The following is a 16,174-nucleotide window of genomic DNA, read 5'->3' as shown; positions in this document are numbered from 1 at the left end:
ATGTAAATATGATATTTCAGTTTTTTATTTGTATAATTTTGAAAAAATACATTTTAGAATGTTAATTTGGAATATGTCAAGGGGTCTGAATACTTTCCAAATGCACAGTATATACCCATTCATTCTTGAAGAATATAACTTGTAATGCCTCATGAGTTTAGTTCAACTGTCGTACCTTATCAGGACCCAAAGTATAAGCAAGTTTAACTCCAGTGTTTGTTAACAAAGTAAATGTAAACAAACTCTGAACATGGTTAAAACTATCATTTTGATATCATGGATGGTCAGTCCTTTCTTACATAGCTCTCGCTTTGAGTTTAAGAGTGGTTACATTTCTCAAGCCCCCCCCCCCCCCAGTCATCAACATAAATATTAATGTTTCTACACTTCGATGTAATGGTAGTTTATGAGACCAGTTGCTCCCTTAACTCCCGCTCTGGTGCTCAGCACCCTGCAATGAAATTAAGTCACAGAGCTTCATAACCAGGTTACCATGGATACACTAAAAGCACTGTAGCTACACCTCCTCTTTGCTGCTGTATCATAAATTGGAAAAGGCACTATGGGCCAACATCTCTCAACGGTTATTACTACAAAAGAGGACGGCCAATACATCATGAAAAAGATGGATTAAATGGATCAGTAGAGTAGGTGTGTGTCTGTGTGTATGTGTCTGTCTTTTTCCACGTGTGTGCCGGTGCATCGGTGCATGTGCATGTCCTCTTCTAACCTCTTGAGATTCATTTCATACTTTAAGAGAAGTGGAATCACAATCTATGATGTATGTACTGTGCTGATAATTACAACGCAGTCAATTTCAGGCTGTTGTGAACTCAGTGTATGCAATTGTATGATAAATTTAAATGCTACACTCACTGAAATTATAGCCCTTTCAGTAACTCAAATGACTTCAATTTTAATCAATGGACCAACCACAATTGAGGGTATTGTCATAAAGACCACACACACAAAATGAAATAGTAGCTGAAAGGGTAATTGAATGAGTTGATCTGTAGAGTACACCCCAGGTCACACACTCATTCCACCTCCGAGCCAAATCTCAAATTACAATCTGCACGGCCACAAAGCAGCCACTATTTTTTTGTCCCTCTCATCAAATGAATATCCAGTTGAATCACATTTTTCGAGTACAACAATACGGCATCTAGTAGTGATGTGGAGGAACATCAATACAGTGGTGTATCGCAATATTTTGGGGGGTGATATTATATTGATTCTCTGACGAGTATAAAAAAGGTAGTTAACGTTAGCTAGTGCTTGTCGGCTGTACCTTCGCCATAACTCTGGTATTTCTTCTTCCATAACTTGATTTCCACAATATTTGAACATGTTTTCAGCACTTTTATTAATATGACTTATCGAAACTTGTTTTCTCTTGTGCCTCTGCAGCAGACAGACATATGGTGAGAAATATGTTTGGAACATCAAATCACAATATACTGTATATTTGCAATACATATAGAATCGTGATGCATATAGATTCACAATACATATCGTATCGGGACCTAAGTATCATTATAATATCGTATCGTGAGGTCCCTGGCAATTCTCAGCCCTACTGTCTGTGAAGATTCAAATTTAGTATTAACTCTGACAGATGCTACTAAAGTTGGTAGTAGTGACACATTTGGAAATCCCCCTGTTCTATTATTTCTGGCAACAGAGACCCTCTTTATGTCTGAAACAATACCGTTTCTTATTTCGCTGGCAGAAAAATTAGGACCCATAACTGAATCAGGGACCAGTAGCATATCTGCTTTATTGTACTATCTTGTTTTCTTTTTGCCCCACAGCCTCCAGACTAAATTTCTGAAGGTTAAAACCAATCGTAGAGTAATGTAGTACAGAGATCGTACTGAAAGGACTGAATGGAAAAAAGAGGGTCCATTTTATGGTTTGTTTTTCTCTGGATTGGGCCAAATAGAGACACACCCCTATGTCAGCCTAATCCAAGGCTTTATTTCACCTTTCAAGACAAGTCTACTGGCAGCACTCCCCCTTTACCACATCAGTCACCGGCTTCATTAATAAGTGCATCAATGTCACCACAGTGACTGTACATACATATCCCAACCAGAAGCCATGGATTATGGGCAACATCTGCACTGAGCTAAAGGCTAGAGATGCCGTTTTCAAGGAGTGGGACACTAACGCGGACGCTTATAAGAAATCCTGCTACGCCTTCCAACGAACCATCAAATAGGCAAATTGTCAGTATGGGGACTAAGATCGAATCCTACTACACTGGCATTGACGCTTGTCAAACTATCACAGATTACAAAGGGAAACCCAGCCGCGAGCTGCCCAGTGTCTCGAGACTACCAAACAAGCTAAATGCCTTCTATGCTCCCTTCGAGGCAAGCGACACTGAATCATTTGTGTGAGCACCAGCTGTTCCGGACGACTGTGTGATCACACTCTCCATAGCCGATGTGAGTAAGGCCTTAAAACAGGTTAACAATTACAATGCCACAGGATCAGATGGATTACCAGGACACATACTCGAAGCATGCGCTGACCAGCTGGCAAGTGTCTTCACTGACATTTTCAACCTCTCGCTGACCCAGTCTGTAATACCTACATATTTCAAGCAGACCACCATAATACATGTGCCCAAGAATGCCAAGGTAACCTGTCTAAATTACTATTGCCCCGTAGCACTCACATCTGTAGCCATGAAATGCTTTGAAAGGCTGTTCACATCAACACCATCATCCTAGACACCCTAGACCCAATGCAATTTGCATACTGCCCCAAAGGATCCACATATGACTCAATCTCTATTGCATTCCACACTGCCCTTTCCCACATGGACAAAATGAACACCTACGTGAGAATGCTGTTCATTGACTACAGCTCAGTGTTAAACACCATAGTGTCCACTAAGCTAAGGACCTGGGACTGAACACCTCCCTCTGCAACTGGATCCTGGATTTCCTGACAGGACGCCCCCAGGTGGCGAGGTTAGGCAACAACACCTCTGCATGCTGACCTTCAACACAGGAGCCCCTCAGGGATGTATGCTTAGTTCCATCCTGTACTTCCTGTTGACCCACTACTGAGTGGCCACGCACAACTCCATCACCATCATTAAGTTTGCAGATGACACAATGGTGGTAGGCCTGATCACCGACGACAATGAGACAACCTATAGGGAGGTGGTCAGAGACATGGCAGTGTGGTGCAAGGACAACAACCTCTCCCTCAACGTCAGCAAGACAAAAAAGCTGATTGTAGACTACAGGAAACGAAGGTCCAAGTACACCCCCATTCACATTGACGGGCTGTAGTGGGTCGAGAACTTCAAGTTCCTCTGTGTCCACATCACTATGGATCTAACATGGTCCAAACACACCAACGGTCATGAAGAAACACAACAGTGCATCTTCCCCCTCAAGAGGCTGAAAAGATTTGGCATGCGCCCTCCGATCCTCAAAAAGTTCTACAGCTGCGCCATTGAGAGCATCTTGACTGGCTCCATCACCGCTGGTATGGCAAGTGCTCAATTAGTATTTGGTAGCATTGCCTTTAAATGATTTAACTTGGGTCAAACATTTTGTGCAGCCTTCCACAAGCTTCCCACAATACGTTGGGTGAATGTTGGCCCATTCCTCCTGAGCTGGTGTAACTGAGTCAGGTTTGTAGGCCTCCTTACTCGCACACACTTTTTCCGTTCTGCCCGCAAAGTTTCTATAGGATTGAGGTCAAGGCTTTGTGATGGCCACTCCAATACCTTGACTTTGTTGTCCTTAAGCCATCTTGCCACAACTTTGGAAGTATGCTTGGGGTCATTGGAAGACCCATTTGCGACCAATCTTTAACTTCCTGACTGATGTCTTGAGATGTTGCTTCAATATATCCACATAATTTTCCTCCCTCATGAAGCCATCTATTTTGTAATGTGCACCAGTCCCTCCTGCAGCAATGCACCCCCACAACATGATGCTGCCACCCCCGTGCTTCACGGTTGGGATGGTGTTCTTCAGCTTGCAAGCCTCCCCCTTTTTCCTCCAAACATAACAATGGTCATAATGGCCACACAGTTCTATTTTTGTTTCATCAGACCAGAGGACATTTCTCCAAAAAGTACGATCTTTGCCCCCATGTGCAGTTGCAAACTGTAGTCTGGCTTTTATATGGCAGTTTTGGCGCAGTGGCTTCTTCCTTGCTGAGCGGCCTTTCAGGTTATGTCGATATAGGACTTGTTTTACTGTGGATATAGATACTTTTGTACCTGTTTCCTTCAGCATCTTCACAAGGTCCTTTGCTGTTGTTCTGGGATTGATTTGCACTTTTCGCACCAAAGTACGTTCACCTCTAGGAGACAGAACGTGTCTCCTTCCTGAGCGGTATGACAGCTGACAAGGACGAACCAGACTTGTGGAAGTCTACAATTTTTTTTCTGAGGTCTTGGCTGATTTCTTTTGATTTTCTCTTTGATGTCAAGCAAAGAGGCACTGAGTTTGAAGGTAGGCCTTGAAATACATCCACAGGTATACCTCCAATTGACTCAAATTATGTCAATTAGCCTATCAGAAGCTTGTAAAGCAATGACATTTTCAGGGATTTTCCAAGCTGTTTAAAGGCACAGTCAACTTAGTGTATGTAAACTTCTGACCCACTGGAATTGTGATACAGTGAATTTTAAGTGAAATAATCTGTCTGTAAAGAATTGTTGGAAAAAGTACTTATGTCATGCACAAAGTAGATGTCCTAACCAAGAAATGTGTGGAGTGGTTGAAAAATGAGTTCTAATGACTCCAACTTAAGTGTATGTAAACTTCTGACTTCAACTGTACATAGATTGATTCAGAAAAAAATTGATTGCAAATCATTCAGTTTAATAAGGTAGTTTGCCACTTAAGTCAATCAGCTCTGTTATCAGTAAATGCATCATGTACTGAGTGGTGTAGTGAATGAAATGAATAACTGAATGAACAACTGAGTCTGTTATTTCTCTCTTAGATGACAGCCTTTGTCATGCTCTCAGGCACACAGTACGCCTTTCACTCCCTTTGTTGTGAAATTAGTACGGAGTGTTTTAATGCATCACAACATTTACAGTACTGATATAGACTCTTCTCCCTTATGCCATTAGAGAAGCACCTGTCTCTGCTCTGCTAAGATCCATCTCAGTACTACACTACAGTCTATAAGAGAAATTCTCTCAGGGCAAACAGCCCCGTCGTCACCCCAGCTGTTTTATTTACAATTAAGAATTATCTCAATCCACGCACAGAATATTCAATGTACCTACAGTACAGAAGGCTTAATTTCTAACAGTTTGTTTATTGACTAGGAATGATTATCCCAATCCATGCACAGTGTATTCCTATTTACTTAGACTGTTATTAATTTAAAACAGTTTGCCTTTGGATTAATCAAACAATATGATGTTTACCTCATATTTAAATATGTGCTAAGGTCATTTTATAGTGTATTTCTCTCAAAAGTGAGAGAAACATTTTGGAAGACAGTTCAAAATTGCGTAAGACCATGTAAGAAGAGGAATCTGTCTCCAAGATGAAACAGTGTTCTGTCTCCACAGAGCCAGTTGTATGTCCTGCCTTGCTCCAATCTGCTCTCAATCCAAACCTTGTCTGGGTGAAGCAGCTGGTTGGCATGGAAACCATGTAGCCTGTTTTAATTTCTCTCACTATGTGAGTAATGCTAACACAACACTGAACACAACTAAAGAGAGGTGGGCCATTTAAGCTTCAGACATGGCAATCATCTTGAGAGAATTATTACATTTTGATGTCATCATTTGAAATTTAGGCTACAGCCTAAAAAATAGCTAGAAAGCACTTCTAAGAAGGAATACCCATGTTCTCATTATGCTGCATGTAAGAAAATGTAATTATTGTACTTATCAGTAAACATTGTGCATGACATTAGTCTTTCAGAAACACACACACAAACATATAAATAAACGAACAAAGTCAATGATGCATTTTCTCTGACTCACATTTGGCTCAGACTAAAATGAGGATGAGTCACTGCTAGGTTAGAGTATCTGTTTCCTGGTCACTCATTCTTTAATAGCGAATGAGGTGAGGACATCTCCTCCAAAGCTTGTCACTGAGGAATACCAACTGCCTATGCAATATAAATCTCTGCTCCCGTAGTCAGCAGTCTCATGGTGGCGGTAGGAACCCGGGCTTATGCACAGAGACACCTGATTATGTCAAGTTGCTGAACTGCACTGGGATTTGACACTCTTGAGATTTTTTTTGTCACTTTAGCTGACATTAATTTGAGTTATATGGTTACACGGCCGTAGAGTTCATACGGACAGCTGACTCTCTCCTATTGTTTGTTGGGCCTCTCGGTGTAAACGTCTTCGGTCTGCTGGCTATCAGAAATGGCACATAATACTTTGTGGACCTGAGGGCTGGGCCAGTGTTAAGCGTGGGCACACTCTGAGCTTCTGATTCACTGTGTGAATAACGCCTGATGGGGAAATAACAACAGAGTGCTATATACAGTGGGGCAAAAAAGTATTTAGTCAGCCACCAATTGTGCAAGTTCTCCCACTTAAAAAGATGAGAGAGGCCTGTAATTTCCATCATAGGTACACTTCAACTATGACAGACAAAATGAGAAAAAAAATCCAGAAAATCACATTGTAGGATTTTTAATGAATTTATTTGCAAATGATGGTGGAAAATAAGTATTTGATCAATAACAAAAGTGAATCTCAATACTTTGTTATATACCCTTTGTTGGCAATGACAGAGGTCAAACGTTTTCTGTAAGTCTTCACAAGGTTTTCACACACTGTTGCTGGTATTTTGGCCCATTCCTCCATGCAGATCTCCTCTAGAGCAGTGATGTTTTGGGGCTGTTGCTGGGCAACACGGACTTTCAACTCCCTCCAAAGATTTTCTATGGGGTTGAGATCTGGAGACTGGCTAGGCCACTCCAGGACCTTGAAATGCTTCTTACAAAGCCACTCCTTTGTTGCCTGGGTGGTGTGTTTGGGATCATTGTCATGCTGAAACACCCAGCCACGTTTCATCTTCAATGCCCTTGCTGATGGAAGGAGGTTTTCACTCAAAATCTCACAATACATGGCCCCATTCATTCTTTCCTTTACACGGATCAGTCGTCCTGGTCCCTTTGCAGAAAAACAGCCTCAAAGCATGATGTTTCCACCCCCATGCTTCACAGTAGGTATGATGTTCTTTGGATGCAACTCAGCATTCTTTGTCCTCCAAACACGACGAGTTACGTTTTTACCAAAAAGTTATATGTTGGTTTCATCTGACCATATGACATTCTCCCAATCTTCTTCTGGATCATCCAAATGCTCTCTAGCAAACTTCAGACGGGCCTGGACATGTACTGGCTTAAGCAGGGGGACACGTCTGGCACTGCAGGATTTGAGTCCCTGGCGGTGTAGTGTGTTACTGATGGTAGGCTTTGTTACTTTGGTCCCAGCTCTCTGCAGGTTATTCACTAGGTGTGGTTCTGGGATTTTTGCTCACCGTTCTTGTGATCATTTTGACCCCACGGGGTGAGATCTTGCGTGGAGCCTCAGATCGACGGAGATTATCAGTGGTCTTGTATGTCTTCCATATCCTAATAATTGCTTCCACAGTTGATTTCTTCAAACCAAGCTGCTTACCTATTGCAGATTCAGTCTTCCCAGCCTGGTGTAGGTCTACAATTTTGTTTCTGGTGTCCTTTGACAGCTCTTTGGTCTTGGCCATAGTGGAGTTTGGAGTGTGACTGTTTGAAGTTGTGGACAGGTGTCTTTTATACTGATAACAAGTTCAAACAGGTGCCATTAATACAGGTAACGAGTGGAGGACAGAGGAGCCTCTTAAAAAGAAGTTACAGGTCTGTGAGAGCCAGAAATCTTGCTTGTTTGTAGGTGACCAAATACTTATTTTCCACCATAATTTGCAAATAAATTCATTAAAAATCCTACAATGTGACTTTCTGGATTTGTTTTTCTCATTTTGTCTGTCATAGTTGAAGTGTACCTATGATGAAAATTACAGGCCCTCTTTTAAGTGGGAGAACTTGCACAATTGGTGGCTGACTAAATACTTTTTTGCCCCACTGTATATGGGGAGTTATCAGGAAGGTGATAGAGTCCAGGTGTGCCTGATGAGGCACAGGTGTATGTAATGATCAAATCAAAATCACATTTTATTTGTCACATGCCCCGAATACAACAGTGAAATGCTTACTTACAAGCCCTTAACCAACAATGCTTTAAGAAGTTTTCAAGAAAAAAAATAAAAAAAATAAAGAAGTTAAAAATAGAAAATAAAAAGTAACAAATAATTAAACAGCAGCAGTAAAATTACAATAGCAAGGCAGGGGGTACCGGTACAGAGTCTATGTGCAAGGGAACTGGTTAGTCGATGTAATTGAGGTAATATGTACATGTAGGTAGAGTTTAAGTGACTATGCATAGATAATAAACAGAGAGTAACAGCAGTGTAAAAGAGGGGTCTGGGTAGACCTTTGATTAGCTGTTCATGACTCTTATGGCTTGGGGGTAGAAGCTGTTAATAAGCCTTTGGACCTAGACTTGGTGCTCCGGTACCGCTTGCCATGCGGTAGCAGAGAGAACAGTCTATGACTAGGGTGGCTTGAGTCTTTGACAATTTTTAGGGCCTTTCTCTGACACCACCTGGTATAGAGGTCCTGGATGGCAGGAAGCTTGGTCCCAGTGATGTACTGGGACGTATTTACTACCCTCTGTACTGCCTTGCGGTCGGAGGCTGAGCAGTTGCCATACCAGGCAGTGATGCAACCAGTTAGGATGCTCTCGATGGTGCAGCTGTAGAACCTTTTGAGGATCAGAAAGGGGAAGGGCCCAGGCAAGATCACACGGTGGCGCTGCTCCTAGTTAAATCAACTTTGAAGTGTGAAGTCCCCAGCGAGTTCCTCATGCAAATGTAGCCTTACTACCTTCTTAGGCCATTCCGGACCGACTTAGAGCGTTTGTTAAAGCAAGGCGTTGTGCATGCCACAGACAGCACACCCTCTGGGCTATAAATCCCTTCGAAAAGGCTGATAAAGAGGATGAAAAGCTGCCGAGAGAGGATGGGCTTGTGAGATAAGATGTTCATGCAGTGTTGTGGCATTTAAAAGGATCTGTGTTGTGAGGTGAGGTCACCTGGTATTCCTCACTGTTTGAGATCTGGGCCCATCACAAAACGTATTGGTGTATGACTGCTGATCTAGGATCAGGTTAGTATTTTAGATCATAATGGAGAAGATTATATATGAACAGGGAGGTCCTGATCCCAGATCATCACTCCTACTCTGAGACACTTTGTGAATAGGAGCCCAAATCCTTGAGCCACTCCTTCAAGGATTCCACTGTATCCTTCACCTGTCCCTGATGATGTCACCGATCAAATCCACTTTGACACGGTCTGGGATGCCTGTATCCCAGTGCTTTTGAGAAATATACTGCTTGCTTAAGCTTTTCTGGAGGAAAACCATGTAAGGTAAATTTCAAGGCAGAGATTCATCTCTCTCTGCAGGATGAAAATCAATAACCTTTCAAGTGCGAGTCAATGCAGAAACAAATAGCTAACAAACCCGGGTCGTAAATTAGCGCGGGCTCCTTGCACACGTTGGTTGTAAAGAGAAGAGATGGTGCTTAAGTATTCTGTTGGCTCATGTCACTTTACAGGATTGGCCTGCTCCAGGGTAATGTAATGGTCAGAGAGCTGAAGAACTTTGAATCTTGTAGGCCATGTTGCCTGAGGAGAGCCATTCATTGCAGGAGAATTGGATGATAGACCTATGTAGATACTTTAAGTAATGGATATTATCCGTGAATCTGGGAGGCAAATGGCAATAACAATGGGAATTGGATGGGAATTGTTCTCTCTCCATGTTTCAGCATCACGGACAGTTTGTCCTTCCCTCGCCTCACCAACTCTTCCTCTTTCTCTTGGGACTAGCTGATGCCGGGCTCCTTTGACGTCGCGTACATCCATAACAGACCTCATGCACCTATGGAAGTTTCAATGCTTTGAATTATGTTGTAGAATCATGGTTTCACCCAACAGTGTTTTCTGTTGGTTATTCTCCCTGAATGCTCTCAATGACGAATGAGTAGGGTGTCCAAATAAATGCATGGATAAAACCACATCACTGGGTAGATCTTGTCGTACTGGAGTGGAAACACATTTCCAGTGCAAAAATATGCAATTATGTTGTTATGATAATGTATAATATTTTATTAAACATTTATCAGGAAAATCTTAATCAGAGCACATTCACTTATGTGTAGGCTACGTTCTCCCATGCCCCTAAGCTGATGACTAGCACTTTGGGACCTTTTTATTTGACTAGACTTGAACTCAGATATGAGGAGTGCTTGCTCTGGTTCTGGTCCACCTAAGTGCACTCAACCCATTCTGGAACCACACCCACGTACAATGTAATGCCACTATACTTTTTAGAAACTGTCTATCCTTCCTAGAGCTCACAAAATGTCATTTTCAGGGGGTTCCATGGCGTTTATAGGCTGTAAGGGGAAGATAAAGTGAGGCCGGTTGTCTCTTTAAATCAACGCTGCAGTGTTGATGTGCCCTCGAGCTGAGATGTTAAGAACCATTTCCACCTCTGCGGCAGGGAACCTTACCAAATAGGCGCACGAGAGCTCATCAGACGACGTAGCCTACCGAGTGAAACCCATTCCCATGGTTACTTGTGCTCTTTGGTCGCTACCAATCTTGGAGAGAGAGGCAATGTGTCAATCTTACAAGCTACTGGAGTGATAATTTTCAGCCTCTCTCTAGCGAATGGCATTATTCAATTTGTATTTTGTCCTTTTTTATTCCACCCGCAGAATTCCGTGGCAGTCGCCGCAATCCATTTACCGCTGGCTGGTACGCCTAACCCCTCTGCGTTGCAATCTGTTGATAACTCGACTTGCAAGCTGCAGTTTATTGTCTTTCGAAATGGGAAACTCTTTCCTTGCACAGGGAATTCGTCAAACCTTGCAGATGATGGAAAACGTAGGAGCGTTTCGACACCAGTTGCTTTCACCAAATTAGGTAAGAGGAAATGCATGCATTTCATCATCATGGCTCTGATGTCAACGTTGTCTAAAACTGTGATCGGCTATCGACAAAACACTGGGACACGCACATGCATGCAAAAATGAAAAAGTGCGCAGCCTGTAGAGATTTGATCCATATTACATATTTTTGTTAAAAACACAACTATGTCTAAATATTTTTTTATCCTCAACACAGCCTAATCCACAACACATTTGACAAATCTTTATATGCGTGCTATTTCTTTTCATTGTATAATATTTTTGTCGTTACCATCCTCTTGATGATGAAATCTGTGGCAGATGTTTAATAGCTTTTAAATCTTAAACACAAACATGTCAATGAAAGATAGATATACATTGTGAAAATAGGCAGACTTAATAATAATGTATGGTAGTCGGACAGTAAAGTGTGTGTGTGTGTGTGTGTGTGTGTGTGTGTGTGTGTTTCTTGGATGTTGCACTTAGACTTTCCACTTGGTTTCCCTAATTTAATGTGTTTCTTTCTTGCAGATGGGTGCAGCATCGGGAGCGCCGTGCACTCGGTTACCATTGCTCTCAGGCACTTCGCGCTGGGTGTAGACCCAACTGCAGCCTATTGGGATTTTGACCTGCTAGATGGGCACGGTGGCTGGCGGGCAGAGGGGTGCCACATAACAGGCTCCACGGGCAACACGACCACCATTCATTGCACTCATCACAATAACTTTGCGGTGCTAATGGTGAGTACAGAAGTGACCTTATTCCAATCATCTCACAGGACACCCTTTCCCTGGGTATCTCGCTTCTTGCTTATAATGAATCCAATACATCATTTTGCACAAAGGAGTAGTCACGTGCCTTGCCAACCACTTCGTGATATAAGGGACCTTTGAAAATCTTGCTTTATTGTTGTAGCCTATTCCCACAGAGGAAAATGTAATGTGGGGATGCGCAATGGAACCATGGCTGAGGATTGTATTACTCGTTTTTTCTACATTTTGGAAATACGAAGTTGGTTTTCTTGTCTGCCACCTCTGCTAAAGGGAGTACGGCAGCTCAAATCGAAACGATGCTCAATAGAACGAGCGCCTTGTCAGTATTCGCCTGCAAGTCAAGCGCAAGTGGTGTAATTGGTTGCAACCTTCTTCCACCGAAATGTTCGATTGTAAAGCAAGCTATCATTGAATCTATCTCGCTCAAGTTGGCCGTGGTGTCGTCGCGGTGTGCATTTACGAATACCTTCTCCTGTCGACGTCCCCTATTAAAATTGATTTCATGAGGATAATACCGACAGCGCAATGGCATCGCATCGCTCAGTCATTCCGTAGTGCCTCTTTGCCTAGTCCGCGTTTGGAAGGACAGAAATCCTCCGGATGTTTACCGAAGAGTGGGATTCGCTAGATTGGGAGGTTAGTCCTTGTAGGGCATGAAAGTGGTGTTTTGTGGAATGTTGGTGTCTTCCCGAGTTGCTTTTATCGGAACATTTTAATTGAGTTCTTATTCCAGTTGGTAGAAATATGCCGGTTACAGACAGGGGAGAAAAAATAGGCATAATGAGAGCAAGGGATGGTGTGCATGGAATATCAAACTGTTGTCAGATTGAGCGCAGATGTCAGATTGCCACAGCCCCACGCAATGACAATGTAAACTATGTATTTAATATACAACCTGGGCTAGGGGAGACGCTTTGGGATGGGATGGGATGGTGGCAGTCAGTGCACAAGCAAGGTGAGATCGCAAGTCAATTTAGTGAATAGACCTGACAACAGATTCATGATTTGAACTTCTGGGCACGTCAATTGGAAGTGCTAGTTGTGGTGGGCGGGTAGCTGTTGCCGTCTGGTCTCTCCAATGAAAGCAGATTATATTATTCCTGTGTTTGCGTGGAGACCGCGCGCACTTTACTAATGCAGTCACCACACCCGCAGTAGTATCTGCAGTGCCCGAGAAAAGGACCCTTATTTACGGGATCGTGACATCACCATTTTTTTCTGCACTATCTCTGTTGCGTATGATTTCTCCCTCCTGTCTGACTCTGTATTACTGAACTTGTTGCGTGATCTCCTCATGGTAAGCTGGAACTGTTCTGGTCATGTGTTGTCTATCACCACATGTTATCTTATAATGTGTTATAAACTGATGTTAGTGACTCCAGCATGGTCATTGAAGCAAGTTTGGATCACCCCAAAAAACTGGAACACAGCTGCCTTGATGTACAGAATGACAACAACTGTGTTAATGCTATATCTAGTGAGCTCAACAAGTTGTAAACTACCCAAACTTTTAGTGTGGTCATTGAATATACAAGTAATGCTGAATAGACGTAATGTTACAATTAGAAAAAAACAAGCATTTATTTCAGAAATGGTCATAGTGTACGTAGCTGTGGTATGGTCATCTCAGATATCCTAAATGGGCAGTTCTGCAGCACAGTGTAATCAGATGATACAGTATTCACCTCTGAGGTGAACCACTGCCTGGACTGCAATAAAGTAGAGGCAACATGGCACCGTCTGCCCTCAAATGAGCCACAGTCAAATCTCTGCCAGGTACAAGACAAGAAACCATTAGAGCATAAATCTACAACTTTGAACAGAATGACACAGGGGCAAACAATCAAAGACAGTTTTGAGAGATGGCAAAGCGAGAACCACCATCTCGTCTGAAAGGCACACTAGCAATCTCCGGCTCTAATAATGTAGGCAGTTCTCATTCAGCACTTTGGAGCTTGTGTGGAGATGATTAGTCCACTAAAAGTGTGACGGTCCAATACAATTTCCCCTGGGGATTGGTATCCAGTTATGGTTTGTTATATTGAAAGCAATTTAATGAGATTCTTTTGACTTGGCTTAGGAGAATTTAATGCTAGAGTGTCTCTCTCGTAGACCTGTGAACAGAATGCTAAATGAAAGGAAGAAGGAGAATTTCATTGAAGGAGCTCTTGTTTCTGTTTGGATTAGCCCCTAGATACAAATATAAATATAGATATGAATAACATTAGATATTTTGGAACTTTTGGTTCATGGAATAGACAGCAGGTAGATTACTAATAGCACTGGTTTCCTTATAGTATGTGAATACCAAATTATATTATAAGATAGTAATTGGTATTGGGCTCAAAGAAGAGATGGTGAGCTCCCTTGCTGTGTTGACTGTTGAGTCAAATGTTGACAAATCGGAGGGATAGGAGACTCATAGCATGATAGCTTTCAGGTTTCAGAACCATGGACAGTTCCTTCTGGAGCTTCCTGCTGAATCTCATGTTATTGAAGACACCGATACGTTTCGATTTTAGTAAATCTGAGAGATAGGAGACACATATCATGCTGAGCTCCCAGGTTCAGCACCACTGATAGTTCCACCACCCCCAGCCTCCTTCTGAGCACCAAATTCTATTTAAAATATGATTGTTTTTGTACCTAAATTAAATTGAAGATAGGATACATGTTTCAGCACCACGGACAGTTCCAGTTATCCCCTTGCCTTGCTAAATCTACTTCTCTACATAATATATTGTGCAATATGTTTGTTTGTGTTAGTAACTGAAAGATATGCTGTAGGGTGACTCTCCAGGTTTCAGAACCATGGACAAATCCAGTCTCCCCTGCACACAGTATCCTTTGGGAATGCCAAATGCCAATTATATTATAAAATATGTTTGCATTTGAGTTACTCAGATTGAAGATACATGCTGTGGCATGTATGCATGCTCTCGGGTTTCAGCACCATGAACAGCTCCAGCTCTAGTCCTTCCCTTGCCTTCTTTGTGTGTGTACTATAGCCCACTAGGCCTGTGCCTGTAGGGAGGGCAAGGCTGACTCATTCATTTACAGCATTGCAGTCTGATCGTTCATCTTCATCAGTGACAGTATTTTTTCCCCTTTTAACCTGTGTGTGTGTGTCTATCACTGTCAACCATGATGGCATTTTTAGATGTGGCTAAACATAAGGTATAGTCTGGGAGGCAAAGTCCTCTCCATGTTATTGCTCTAGTGCTCCCACCTGTTTAATATGCAAGGACATACCTTTACAGAGAGCAGAATGCAGGGAAAAGCTGGCTTTGTCAGTATCCAACCATGACAAAGGCTCCAAAGTCATAAGCCAATAGAAGAGGATCTATTGAGAGATGCATTTCTATAGCCTGTAGGGGAGACTGACTGTGCGATGCTGAGTGGACATGCATAGCATGCTAATAGATTCCCATAGACTTCCAGTCATTGCGCTAATGCTAGTTAGCTCAGTGGAGTTTGAAAATAGTGCCCCTTTTGTTCAGTGCCGGTATTACCGAATATCTTGCGTTGGCACAAGGTCGATATGAAGGTATGACAATCTAGATTCTGCCCAATGCCTTGAACCGTGGGATTTTAAGTCCTATAATACACCTTTGTACCACATAGTGCACAAAACCCATCTAATAACAAAAATATGGAAATTAATAAAATATGCATTAGAGGTCGACCGATTAATCGGAATGGCCGATTAATTAGGGCCGATTTCAAGTTTTCATAACATTCGGAAATCAGTATTTTTGGACACTGATTTGGCCGATTTTTTATTTTTATTTACACCTTTATTTAATATTTATTTAACTAGGCAAGTCAGTTAAGAACACATTCTTATTTTCAATGACGGCCTAGGAACGGTGGGTTAACTGCCTCGTTCAGGGGCAGAACAACAGATTTTTACCTTGTCAGCTCGGGGGATTCACTCTTGCAACCTTACAGTTAACTAGTCCAACGCTCTAACCACCTGCCTCTCATTGCACTCCACGAGGAGACTGCCTGTTACGCGAATGCAGTAAGCCAAGGTAAGTTGCTAGCTAGCATTAAACTTATCTTATAAAATACAATCAATCAATCAATCATAATCACTAGTTAACTACACATGGTTGATGATATTACTAGTTTATCTAGCGTGTCCTGCGTTGCATTTAATCGTATAATCGATGCAGTGCGTATCGTTGCTCCAATGTGTACCTAACCATGATCATCAATGCCTTTCTTAAAATCAATACACAGAAGTATATATTTTTAAGCCTGCATATTTAGCTAAAATAAATCCAGGTTAGCAGGCAATATTAACCAGGTGAAATTGTGTCACTTCTCTTGCGTTCATTGCATGCAGAGTCAG

The 16,174-nt window shown here is 42.2% G+C and overlaps 1 protein-coding gene across 2 annotated transcripts in view; it reads left to right on the top strand.

Moving 5' to 3' along the window:
• The window catches only part of LOC139381422 (adhesion G protein-coupled receptor A3-like), a 261,482-nt gene that overhangs the window by 168,227 nt on the left and 77,081 nt on the right, over window positions 1–16,174 (top strand). For both annotated transcript variants that reach the window (XM_071124932.1, XM_071124931.1), the window contains exons 13-14: window positions 10,853–11,060; window positions 11,576–11,784. In XM_071124932.1, the coding sequence (XP_070981033.1) occupies window positions 10,853–11,060; window positions 11,576–11,784 (417 nt within the window). The remainder of the gene's footprint in view (window positions 1–10,852; window positions 11,061–11,575; window positions 11,785–16,174) is intronic.

This window comes from Oncorhynchus clarkii, chromosome 23 (genome assembly GCF_045791955.1).
Source record: "Oncorhynchus clarkii lewisi isolate Uvic-CL-2024 chromosome 23, UVic_Ocla_1.0, whole genome shotgun sequence".
NCBI classification, from domain to species: domain Eukaryota; kingdom Metazoa; phylum Chordata; class Actinopteri; order Salmoniformes; family Salmonidae; genus Oncorhynchus; species Oncorhynchus clarkii.
Note: the sequence above shows the minus strand (reverse complement) of the source record. Positions and strands in the feature narration are given on the sequence as shown.